The 12199-nt window shown below is 67.3% G+C and overlaps 2 protein-coding genes across 2 annotated transcripts; both read left to right on the top strand.

Annotated features, from left to right (window-relative positions):
• Positions 1-586: 586 nt before the first annotated feature.
• Positions 587-1400, top strand: COX6B2 (cytochrome c oxidase subunit 6B2). Its single transcript, XM_067532719.1, has 3 exons — positions 587-722; positions 1018-1118; positions 1347-1400. The coding sequence occupies exons 1-3, from the start codon at positions 587-589 to the stop codon at positions 1398-1400; spliced, it is 291 nt and encodes a 96-aa protein (XP_067388820.1).
• Positions 1401-2505: 1105 nt separating this feature from the next.
• Positions 2506-10373, top strand: RASIP1 (Ras interacting protein 1). The gene is made up of 12 exons (XM_067532710.1): positions 2506-2616; positions 3983-4137; positions 4493-5064; positions 5305-5675; positions 6386-7006; positions 7171-7208; positions 7538-7689; positions 7878-7993; positions 8172-8412; positions 9010-9182; positions 9414-9561; positions 10116-10373. Exons 2-12 carry the CDS (start codon positions 4004-4006, stop codon positions 10313-10315), a joined length of 2766 nt encoding a protein of 921 aa, XP_067388811.1. The 5' UTR covers positions 2506-2616; positions 3983-4003; the 3' UTR covers positions 10316-10373.
• The last annotated feature ends 1826 nt before the right edge of the window (positions 10374-12199 follow it).

Here is a 12199-nt window from a genome sequence, read left to right as displayed (position 1 = left end):
GGACCATGGAACCCTGCACTCTTATTGGTGGAAAAGCCTCCCCCCCCCACATTCCTAGAAGGTTCTGGGGCCGTTGCTCCAAACTGAAATCCAGTCGAGTGGGCCCTGCCCTTTGCGCCCATTGGCCAGAGCCTTCCACGGCGGGGAGTGTTCCAGGCAATAGGAACTTGGGGGGCACTAAAGCCCCGCCCTCAGAATCTCTGGGGAGCAGTTCTGACCCACGGTCAAACTGGACGGGTGGGGGGGGACACAGCGTGAGGAGCGCAGGCCGGCTGGGCATGTGGGGAGTGCAGGCCAGGGAGGGGTCAGGGAGGGATCCCGGCAGCACCCCTAGGGCCAGAGGGGGAGATCACCCCTCCCCATTTTATTCTCTCGCCCTTTAGAAGGCCAAAGCGACTGACTTTACCAGCTTGGGTCATTGGGGGTGAGACACAGGTGAGCCCGGCTCTGGGAGGGGAGTGGGGTCTAGTGGTTAGAGCGGGGGAGGGGGGCGGGCTAGGAGCCAGGACTCCTGGGTTCTAGCCCAGCTCGGAAGGGGAGTGAGGCCCAGTGGTTAGAGCAATCCAGCCTCTCTACTTCTTCAGGAATGCAGCGCTCGAATGGAGCCGGCAGGGGGGAGAAGGGCAGCCCCCAGTGGTCCCGAGGATATTACCGCACTGCCCCCTTTGACGCCCGCTTCCCCAACACCAACCAGACCCGCAACTGCTACCAGAATTACCTGGGTGAGTGGCAGAGGTCCCTCCCAGGGGAGGGGGGGGTCAAGTGTGTGTGTTGGGGGGGACTAGGAGCCAGGATGCCTGGGTTCTCTCCATAACTCCGGGAGGGAAGTAGGGTGGAGTGGTTAGAGCAGGGGGGCTGGGAGCCAGGACTCCTGGGTTCTCTCCCCTGCTCTGGGAGGGGAGTGGGGTCTAATGGTTTGGGGGGGGGGCAGTTGGCTATGAGGGGCAGGGACTGCGGGGCCGGACCTCTGGCACCCCCCTGTGGCGGTGGCGGGTAATGCGTGTTGTCTCCCTGCAGACTATTACCGCTGCCTGAAGGTGCTGGGGGCAAAGGGGAAGGACACCAAGCCATGCCAGTGGTACTACCGGGTCTACAAGTCCCTGTGTCCCCTCTCCTGGGTATGTGGGGTGCCCGGACCCCAGGGGTACCCCCCCACTCTGCACTGAGTGGGAGAAGCGGGGAAAGGATCCATGACCCATTCCCTGCCCTGTGTGTGTGTGGGAGCAGGGTGGGGGGGGGCCGTTCCCTGCTGCCCCCCGATAGAGGGGCTGGGCCCTGCTCTGTGTGGAGCTGCCTGCTGGGCGTGGGCCCCCTCCCTGCCCCTAACTCCGTTTCCCTCCCCCCAGGTGAGACGCTGGGACGAGCAGCGGAACAAGGGTACCTTCGCTGGCAGGATCTAAGCCCCACGGCGCCTGGGGGCACAGGGGAAGGGGCAGACCCGCAAGCCCTGCCCCACGGCGAGGCCCTGCCCACTCCAGGACACCCCCCTGGCGACCGTGCCAGCTGGCTCCTCCCAGCCCCTCAATAAATCTGCTTCTTGTTGCACACCTTGGCCCCAGGGTCCGTGTGTCCTAGTCCCTGTAGCGCTCCTTCCAAGGGATCCCCTGCCGGCTCGGGGGCTGGGGTTGGGGAGCCCCAGGGGCTGAGCCCAGAGACCCTAGTGCGGAGGCTGGGTGGTGCAAGCCAGGCCAGCCCCAGTGCGCCCTTCCCCCCCACTGCCCTCTACATTGTACCCTGCCCCCACACACTGCACCCCTCCACACACACCTCCCTTCCTTCGCCCCTACATTACCCCCTCCCCCACACTTCCTGCTCCCCCTTTCACTCCACACACACGGCTCCTCCGCCCCACTCTGCACCCCGTCCCCCCCACTGCATCCCCCCACTGCCCCATCCCACATTCACACCCACTGACCCCCCCAGGCACTGCCCCACTCCCTCCCGCACGCTGCCTCCTTGTTGTGCCCCCTCCCTGCCCCACATCATGCCCCTCCCACACACACGCTGTCCCCCCACTGCACCCTTCCCCCACTCGTTGCCCCATATCACACCCCTCCCCCCTACTGCATCCCCCTCTGCCCCGTCCCCCATACACACCCACACTGCCCCCGCACGCACTACCCCCACATACACCACACCCTCCCTCACAGCCCCCCACATCACGCCCTGCCCCCACACACTGCCCCCCACGGCCCCTCCCCCTCATTGCACCCTCTGGTCCCCCTCACACACTGCCCCCCCCACTCTTCCTCATGGTTTCTTGGGTTTTCCCAGCCTCCCACCTCCTTTGCTCTGCCCCTCACCGTCCGCCCCTCAGGCCCCGTATCCTTGCTCAGGACAGTCCCAGTCCGGAGGGGCCCTGCTTCCTGGCCTGGCTCCTTTTCCTGCCCCCCCCCCCCCGGCCGCGCGCGAGCGCGCGGGCAGGCGGGGGCCAGGGGAAATCCGTGCTCACAGTCATTGCGCAGCGGGCCGGCTGCAGAGCTGGGGCTGGGCTGGGGGTCGCGCCCCACCGAGGGGCCGTGGGGCGGGCGTGGGAGCCCCCAGGCTGGATGTGATCGCGGCAGCAGCGGGAGCGGGGCCCCGGAGAGAAGACGTCCGGCCCCCCGACGGGACCGGGTATCACCCTGGCGGGGGAGGGGCGGCCGGAGAGGGGGAGGCGAAGTGGGGGTGTCCGGGGGCCAGCCAGTGGGGGAAGGAAAATTGGGGTGATCGGGGGCCAGGCAGCCGTGGGGGAGGAGCAAAAAGGGGCTGACCGGAGAGGCCAGCCGGGGAGGGGTGAATTGGGGGGGAGGCAAATGGGGGTGATCAGCGGCCAGCCGCCGTAGGGAGAGACTCTGACCCCCATTTTAGACTGGTAGAGAGGGGAGGTACTGCCCCCCGGGGTTGGTAACAAAGCTGGGGATGGGACCCAGGAGTCTTGGCTCTCAGCTCCCCCATCGCTAACCACTGGTCCCCACCCAGGATCCTGGCTCCCAGCCCCCCTGCTCTAACCACTAGCCCCCACTCCCCATCCAGAGTGGGGGCTAGAACCCAGGCGTCCTGGTTTCCCATCCAGGCTCCTTACAACTTTGGGGTGTGGGGTGTCTCCCCAATGCGGAGCCTTTTCTCCTGTGACCCTCAGCGGGGGGAGGGGGAAAGCATCTGAACCAACAAGGGGCCTCAAAAGACCACCCGAGATCCCTCCCCCGCAATGGTTCCCAGTCCCCCCCCCCCCCCCACACACACACCAGCTCTCTGGGGTGGAGCAGGGCAGGGGGCTTGTAGCCAAATATAACTGGGTGGAAGCCACTGTGTATGCGCTGGGAGGATCAGAGCTGCTGGGGAGGGGAGTGATGTCTAGTGGTTAGAGCGGGGGGGGGGACGGACAGGGAGCCAGGACTCCTGGGTTCTCTCCCCAGCTCTGGGTTCTGTTCTAAGCCCCACGCTCCTGGGGAGGGGCTGGGAATACCGAAGTGGGGCTAGTGAAATGAGTGGGGAAGGGGCGGTGGGGGTGTGTTGCTGTGGGGTGTGTCACAGTATGTGTGTTTGTCATGTGTCATGAGTATGTGTCATGAGGCGTAACAACCCCAACGGGCCCTGTTACCCCACCCCACAGAGACCCCCAAATGCCCTTCCCCCCACAGAGACTCTTCCCCATTTATCCTGACACCCCCCACCACCCAGCAACCCTGACAAATGCCCCCTCCCTGCAGTCCCCACTCATCTATTCCCACCCCCCATGCCCCACAACATCCCAGCCCCCAACCTCACTGCTCCCCAACACCCACCCATCCAACCCATGGCCCCCCAAAACCTCCCACTCACCCCAGGCTCCCCACTCACCCCATTGTCCACCCACAACTCGCCCCCCAGGGTCTCACCCACCTGCAACCTTCTGGCTGCTCACCAGCACCCCCTAGCTGCCAGCTCGCCCCTGCCCCCCAGGTCCTGGCATGACTGCCCCACTCGTGCCAGTAATCCGCCATCGGCTGTATTCCCGCAGGTGCCCAGCGCCCCCGGCACCATGTTCTCGGAGGAGCGGAAGGAGGGCAGCCCCCGCTTCGGGAAACTCCACTTCCCCGTCGGCCTCTGGATCAACTCGCCCAAGAAACACTTCGCCAAGATGAGCCGCCGCTGGCCCAGTGTGGGCTCCGTCAGGTACCGGCCCCCTCCCTCCTGTCCCCTGGAGAACCCCACAGGCCGTCTTCCCCAGTGTCCAGTCCCCTCCTGCCCCTGGATCAGACCCATGGGCCCATCTACCCCGGTATCCCGCCGCTTCTTGCCCCACGGATCAGACCCATGGGCCCATCTACCCTTCCTGTCCCCCAGATCACACCCACGGCCCATCTGTCCCTATATCCTGCCCCCAACTCAGCCCCATGAGCCCATCTACCCCAGTCTCACCCCCTCGCTGACCCCTTGAATCAGCCCCACAGGCCTCTCCAGCCTGGCCTCCCCTCTCCGCTCAGAGTAACGGGCCCATCTAGCCCGGCGTCCTGCCTTCCCTCCCCAGGTCCACCTCGTCTGACACGGCCAGCCGGGGCAGCGAGACAGTGGAACTGAGGCCCCCCGGCAAGACAAAGCCGGGCCGCCACAAGCGCCTCTCCAATCTGTTTCACCGCAGCGCCAGCAGCGGCGCGGGGGGCGGGCGCTGGGGCAGCGAGAAGAAGCTGGCGGATCTGATCGACCCGGTGCCGGAGGACCTGGTGGAGCTGTCCAGCCAGCCCCAGCTGCCGGGCATCCTGAAGATCTTCGGGGGAGCCATCTCGCGGGGGGCCAACTACAAGAGCGTGCTGGCCACGCCGCGCTCCACGGCGCGCCAGCTGGTGCGGGAGGCCCTGGAGCGCTACGGGGTGGCGCCGGAGGAGGAGGAGGGGGGCTACGTGCTGTGCGACGTGGTGGGGCGCTTCGAGGGGCCCGGCGGGGCCTGGCAGGCTGAGCACCTGCGCCCCGTGGGCGACACCGAGCGGCCCCTGGTGCTGCAGGACGTCTGGAAGCCCAAGGCCGGCCTGTCACGGCGCTTCGAGGTGCGGCGCCGGCGTGAGGTGGAGCGGGCCGGCGAGGCCGAGGATAACGAGACGGCGGGTGAGGCCGCGGGGGGCTGACCCCAATTCCCGGTCGTCCCCCGGCTCAGAGCCACGGGCCCCCAGTTATCTTCCCCTTCAGAGCCACGGGGGCCCCCGTGGCTCTGAGTCAGAGGTCCCCAGTTGTTCCCTGGCTTGGAGCCACAGGACGGAGCTCGGCTGGGGCTCCCCAAACGCCCCAGGGCAGGGATCCAGCCTGCCCCCTCCCACTCTCACCCCCTTTCTCGCCCCCCCTCCCCAGGCATCAACGCCCAGGCACGGCGGTTACAGAAGAGCCGCTCGCGGGCGGCCTCGGGGGGCCCGGCCCCCAAGGAGCGGGCCGACAACCTGTCCCTGCGCCGCAGCATCAGCGACATGAACCTGAGCGCCCGCAAGCGGCGCGAGCGCAAGGCCGTGCTGAGCGTGGCGGGCACCGAGGTGGGGCCGGCCGGCGAGGACCAGGAGGGCGAAGCGGCCCCGGCCCGGGAGGCGGAGCCGGTGGAGGGGGACGCCAAGGCCGGGGGACCCGAGGAGCTGGCGGACGAGGCCAGCCTGGAGCAGCTGTCCCAGTGCCTGATCCAGCCCCCCGACCAGCACCCCTACTTCCTGCTGCTGCTCGGCTTCGACAAGCAGGTAGGGCAGGGGAGGCTGGGCTGCGGGGGGTGGGGTGGGGCTGAGTGCGAGGTGCTGGGCTGTGGGGGGAGGGGCGCAGTGACCCCAGCCCCCAGGACCATTTGCACCCTTTGCTCTTCCCACCATCGTCCAGCAGCGAGCATGCTGGGAGCACATCTCTCCCAGCATGCTTTGCACCCCCAGGGGCAGGAAGGGCTGGAGGGGTGGCAGAGCCCCAGGAGATGGGAGTGCAGTCATGGAAGCCCCCATTTTAACACAGAAAATGGGGGGACTGTCCAGAAGAGACCATTTTCGCCCCACAAAAATGGGGGCGCAATAGCGGGGATGGTCCATTTTCTCCTAGAAACTGGGGACGGGGCAAAAATGGCAGAACCCATTTTACCATAGAAAACAGGGGGGATGCCTGGAACAGCCAGTTGCCCCCCCCACCCCCACCAAGAGTAGAAGGGGTGCCACAGCAGGAGGATTCCCCCCCAAAAACAGGGGTGCCTCAGCAGGAGAGCTCATTCCTCCCCAGAGGGCACGGGTGGTGTGGTGTGGCGGGAGAGCCCATTCCCCCCAGACGGTGGGGGTGGCACAGCAGAAGAGCCCATTCACCCCCAGAAGGTGGGGGTGGCGTGGAGGGACAGCCCATTCCCCCCCAGAGAGCGGGGGAGGCTGGTTTTCGATGCCATCCCGTGTTTTCATGCCATTTTCCCCCTCACCCCCAGGATTTTGTGATCTACGTGATGACCCGGCGTCGGCATGTCTTCGGGCGCCGCCCCCAACCCGACAAGGGGGGCTATGTGGACACCTTCCTCTGCGCCCCAGACATCCTGCCCCGCCACTGCTGCGTGCAGGAAGCCGAGCCAGCCCCGGGGGCAGCCCTGGTGCGGCCCTTCCGGGGGGCAGCCGTCACCCTCAACGGGAGGCCCCTGGTGCGCGAGGCCGAGCTGCACCCCGGGGACCTGCTGGGGCTGGGCCAGCACTTCCTCTTCATGTACAAAGACCCCCGGACCCCCCAGCCTCGGCCAGCCTGGCTGCCCCGGCCCTGGGCCTCGCCCGGGCTAGCGGGCGCCTTCTCGTGCCAGGCGTGCGGGCGCTCCCTCCAGGAGAGGCAGGACGCCTTCCAGGCCTACGTGGAGAGCCGGGAGCCTGAACTGCGCTACCGGCCCCAGGAGGAGGAGGCGCTGCTGAGGGAGATTGTCCGGCTCCAGGGGGCCACCGCCTTCAACTTGGCCCCGGCTTTCCTGCTGGGCCTGTGCCTGGAGCACTCCACCCGCGTGCTGGAGCCTAGCCACTTCCCCCAGCTGGTGGCCAGGATCGCCCAGCTGGTCAAGGAAGCCGTCTGGGTAATGAGATGACTGGGTGGGGGGGATGGTACAGGGATACACCACCTCTGGGAGAGGGGACGGGATGGGGGATCTGTATCCCAGGGTGGGGGCAGGGCTGGGGGGGCCAGGATGGCACTGCAACCCCAAGCCCAGCTCCTGATCAGTTCTTTCTTCCACGCCAGGAGAAGATCAAGGAAGTCGGGGATCGGCAGCCGGAGAAGTGAGTGTGACCCCGGGGACCCTGGCTGCAGCCCCCTGGGCTTGGAGACTCCCCATCACGCACCCCGCTGCGGCAGCAGGCAGGATAGGGGGTGCTCTGTCCCCGGACTCCCGCCCCACCCCAGAGGTGGCCGCATCTCAGCACGGGGTCCCTGGATAACTAGAAGAACACTGGCTGTTATTCCCTTCACAGCTGACTATATCCAAGTGGGAGCTGTTGGATCTAGATGGGGTCCTAGAGGGCCCGGGGGTGGTGTCCCAGTAGCGTGGGGAGAAGGCTCCGTTCAGCCCCCACCCCAGTCACTCCCCCTGCCCCTTTCCTCCTTCCAGCCAGCAGGACAAGGGCCAGGCAAAGGCGCTCAGCATCGAAGAGGTGGCGGCCGACCTGCGCCCCCTGATGCTCTGGATGGCCAATGCCATGGAGCTGCTTAACCTGGTGCAGAAGAAAGTGCTGGACCTGGAGAAAGAACTTGACCTGGAGGGTGAGCAGGAGGCCTGGGTTCTCTCCCTGGCTCTGAGAGGGGAATGGGGCCTAGTGGTTGGAGCGGGGGGCTGGGAGCCGGGATGCCTGGGTTCTCTCCCCGGTAGGGGATGGTGGGGTGAATCCACAGAGCTCAGCAGGGAGCCCGGCACATAGAGCCCCACAGCCTGCCCCCTTTGTCCTCTCCAGGAAGTTCCCATGATGCTTTGCTGTCCAGCGACCTGGAGACCTGTGATGAGGCCATGGCGGTGCTGGACGAGGTCATCATGTCCACGTTCCAGCAGTCGGTGTATTACCTGACTAAGGTGAGCACGGCGCCCCTGCAGCCCAGCACCCCCTAGCGCCGCCCTGGGGCACCGGGGCCAGCCTTGCCTGCCAGGGGAGAGCGCCCCCTGCTGGCCCCCCAACTCCCTGCAGCCCAGCGCCCCCTACTGCCCGTACTGCAGCCCCTGCCTTGTGTTTAACCCTTTCCTTCCTGGGCAGACGCTGTACTCGGCCCTGCCCGCCTTGCTGGACAGTAACCCCTTCACCGCCGCGGCAGACCTGTCCCATGCCCAGGAGCTGAGCACCATGCCAGAGGGCATCCGTGGCACCCTGGCCATCTACCAGGCCACGCTGGAGCTGACCCGGGAGTGCCAGCTACACCCCGACCTGGTGTCCCAGACCTTCGGCTACCTCTTCTTCTTCTCCAACGCCTCCCTCTTCAACACCCTCATGGAGAGAGGTGAGTGGCTGGGGGCCAGGACGCCTGGGTTCTATCCCTGGGTCTGGGGGGGAGTGGGGTCTAGTGGTTAGAGCGGGGGAGGGGGAGCTGGGAGCCAGGACTCCTGGGTTCTCTACCCAGCTCTGGGAGAGGAGTGGGGTCTAGTGGTTAGACGGGGGGGGAGGGGATCTGTGAGCCAGAGTGAATCACAAGCAGGCTGAAAATCCCAACCGCCCCCCCCGCCCGCCCCCATTTCCTCCCATTGTCCCGTCCTGGGATCAGCAGGAAGGCTGTTCCTTCCTGCCAGTTGGTTCTGGGCAGGGCAGGAAACAGCCGGCTCCTCCCCCCCTGCCCCTGCTTCCCCCCCCCTTAGCCCAGGAGCCAAAGGGGGCATGAGGGGCAAGAGGGGAGGGGGGGCTCAGTCAGGGGGGGTTCAGTCCCCAGACATCGCAGCCTCCTTGTCCCCCCTCCTGTCCCCTGGTGGGTGCGTGGAGGGTGGGTGGCTGGTCAGGTGGGGGGCTGGATCCTGCCCCAGCAGAGGGCGAGGGCCAGCTGCCCCTGGGGGGTCCCATCCAGCCCCACCCTGCTGTGACGGTGGTCTCCTGCCCTCCTCGGCAGGGACCGGGGGACCCTTCTACCAGTGGTCGAAGGCCGTGCAGATCCGCACCAACCTGGACTTGGTGCTGGACTGGCTGCAGGGCGTGGGGCTGGGCGACATCGCCGCCGAGTTCTTCCGCAAGCTGTCCACCACCGCCAACCTGCTCTGCATCCCCAAGACCAGCCTGGTCAAGGTGAGGGGCAGCCTGCCAGGGGCGCCACGGGCAGAGTGCCGGGGCGGGGAGTGGGGCATGGGGCCGTTCCCCTCTAGGGGGCACCAGTTCCCATCCGGCCCCAGGGCGGGGACTGGCTGGCTTGGGGGGCTGGGGAATGGGGCATGGAGCCATTCCCCTCTAGGGGGCGCCGGTTCCCATCCGGCCCCAGGGATCTCACCGTTTCTCTGCTCCCCCCACCCGGCCCCCCAGGCTACCTGGTCCCGGCTGCGCAGCGAGTATCCGGCCCTGACAGCTGCCCAGCTCCACCATCTGCTGAGCAACTACCACCTGGGACTGGGCCGCCCGTACCCGGAGGGCTGGAGCCCCCCGCCGGAGGAGAGGGAGGAGATGGCAAACAGTGAGTTCCAGCACCCCTCACTCCCGACCCACAGCCCCTGCCCGCCCAGCCCTGCCCCCCCCAGCTCTGCCGGTGCCCCTCACTCCCGACCCACAGCCCCTGCCCGCCCAGCCCTGCCCCCCTCAGCTCTGCCAGTGCCCCTCACTCCCAACCCACAGCCCCTGCCCGCCCAGCCCTGCCCCCTCAGCTCTGCCGGTGCCCCTCACTCCCGACCCACAGCCCCTGCCCGCCCAGCCCTGCCCCCCTCAGCTCTGCCGGTGCCCCTCACTCCCGACCCACAGCCCCTGCCCGCCCAGCCCTGCCCCCCTCAGCTCTGCCGGTGCCCCTCACTCCCAACCCACAGCCCCTGCCAACCCAGCCCAGCCCCCCCAGATCTGTCATGCCCCTCACTCCCGACCCACAGCCCCCGCCAACCCAGCCCAGCCCCCCCCAGATCTGTCATGCCCCTCACTCCCGACCCACAGCCCCCGCCACCCAGCCCCCCCCCCAGATCTGTCATGCTCTCACCCCGACCCACAGCCCCCGCCAGCTCTCACCCCTCTCCCCTCCCCCAGGCGAGATCTTCGAGAGTTTCTCCGACCACCCGCCCCTGATCCTGCCCAGCGAGGGGTTCCGGCTCTGCCCCACGGCACCGGTGACGGATGACACCCTCCACCGCCAGCTGTGCCATCTGCGCCGCTTCCTCTGGGACCTGGAGCAGGCCTCGCTGCCGGCCAACCACCGGGCGGCCCACGGGCTGGAGGGCGGCCAGTGAGTGCGGCTGGCACCGAGCACCCGCCGACCCACCTTCCCGGGCTCCCCGGCGTCTGTGTGTGTGTGGGGGGGGGATCAGATGTCGCAGGGCCTGGACTGTGGGGGCTTCGTTCCAATAGCCCCCAAAGTCTCTCCCCTCCCAGGAGAGCAGGGACCCCGATGGGGTTCCCCGAGCCGCCGGGCGTGGAAGGAACTGTGTATTCCACTGTGTGTAGCAATAAACCACTTTTCTGCACCCGTGCCCGTCTCTGCCAGCAGGGGGTGATGGGGGGGGGGGGGGCTGCTTCAGTGCCAGCCTCTCTCAGCGGAGGGCGCTGTGGGGAGCAGGTGCCAGCCCTGGCCTCCCAGCAGGGGCATCTGAGTGCAGGTGAGACCAGAACCATGCTGCCCCTCCTGGTGTGTTTTCGTTGGGGGTGGGGAGAGTCAGGATTCCTGGGTTCTCTCTCCTGCTGGGAGAGGGGGACTTGAAGTCCAGTGCCTAGAGCAGGGGAGGGGCTGGGAGCCAGGACTCCCGGGTTCTAGCCCCAGTTCTGGGAGGGGAGTAGGGTAGAGCAGGAGTGCTGGGACCAGGACCCCCAGGTTCAGTCCCTGGCTGGAGAAGGAGAGTGGGGCCTAGTGGTGGGTGCTGGGCGGGTTTGGAGCCGTGGCCCGCCTGGGGCTATATTTATCGGTGGCGTCAGGCCCAGGCGTGATTTAATCCTGGAAACTTTAGCTGGGGAAAGACGTATGAGCTCATCTGGCCAGGCTGCAGCAGCCCCGGCACCCAGCCCTCTGTCCCCTGCTGCGGTTCCTGTCCCCCGGCCCAACCACCCTCCGGGCGCCCACTCCCCACCCCCAGAGAGGGGGATCACAAAGGGGAGGGAACCCAGGAGTCCTGGCTCCCAGCCCCCCCCCCCCCATGCTCTAACCACTAGACACCACTCCCCTCCCAGAGCTGGGGATGGAACCCAGGAGTCCTGGCAGCCCCTCCCCACCACACTATCCAGTAGGGACCATGCCCATCTCACCCACAGACGGTTTTCCCAGGCAGATGCTTTTGGTTTAGCCATTTGTCTTCTCAGTGTCAGCGCAGGGGTGGGGCGGGGGGGGAGGGGGTGCAGGGCCAGAGGTGGGGCCAGGGCACAGCGTGAGAGGGACAGACAGTGGGGCAGTGGGGGCAGGGTTGGAGATGGGGGGGTGGGGCGGCCGTGACTGGGGGCACGGCGGGCATGAGGCCGGCTTTAAATACCCACAGCTGAAACCAATCCGCAGCGTCAGTGAAATCCAGCTCGGGCCGGACGGCCAGAGACAGGTGCCACCTGTCGTGGGATTCGCCAGTGCCCCACAGCAGCCGCCGGCAAAGGGCAAAGGGCACCGGCGCGCAGGGCCCTGGGTCCCACAGCCACCCTCCGCAGGGCCCCACAGCGCAGGCCCTGCCTCTCCATGTGCTTGTCTGTGCAGCGCCCGGCGCGGCGGGGCCCCAACCTCGGTGACTTTGCGCGACGGGGCCCAGATTCGGGTGAGGCGTTCAGGTGCTGATGTCAGACACCCAGAGCCGGGAATAGGACCCAGGAGTCCTGACTCTCAGCCCCTCCCCCCCCCGGTTCCCTAGCTAGTGAATGGGGAACAGACCCAGGTACCTGACTGTCACACACACACACACACCCCCAGTGGCCAAAGCCAGGACTCCTGGGTTCTCTCCCTGGCTGGGGAGGGGGGGACAGGACGGACTAGTGGTTACAGCAGGGGTGGGCTGGGAGCCAGGACTCCTGGGTTCTCTCCTTGGCTGGGGAGGGGGGACAGGACGGACTAGTGGTTACAGCAGGGGTGGGCTGGGAGCCAGGGGGTTCTCCCCAGCCCCGCGAGGGGGTGGGGTCTAGGGAGGGGGAGGGTCCCTGCTGAGCCA

This window comes from Emydura macquarii, unplaced genomic scaffold, assembly GCF_026122565.2.
Source record: "Emydura macquarii macquarii isolate MOO-44397 ecotype Brisbane River unplaced genomic scaffold, CSIRO-AGI_Emac_v2 contig_3296, whole genome shotgun sequence".
Lineage (NCBI taxonomy): Eukaryota > Metazoa > Chordata > Testudines > Chelidae > Emydura > Emydura macquarii.
Note: the sequence above shows the minus strand (reverse complement) of the source record. Positions and strands in the feature narration are given on the sequence as shown.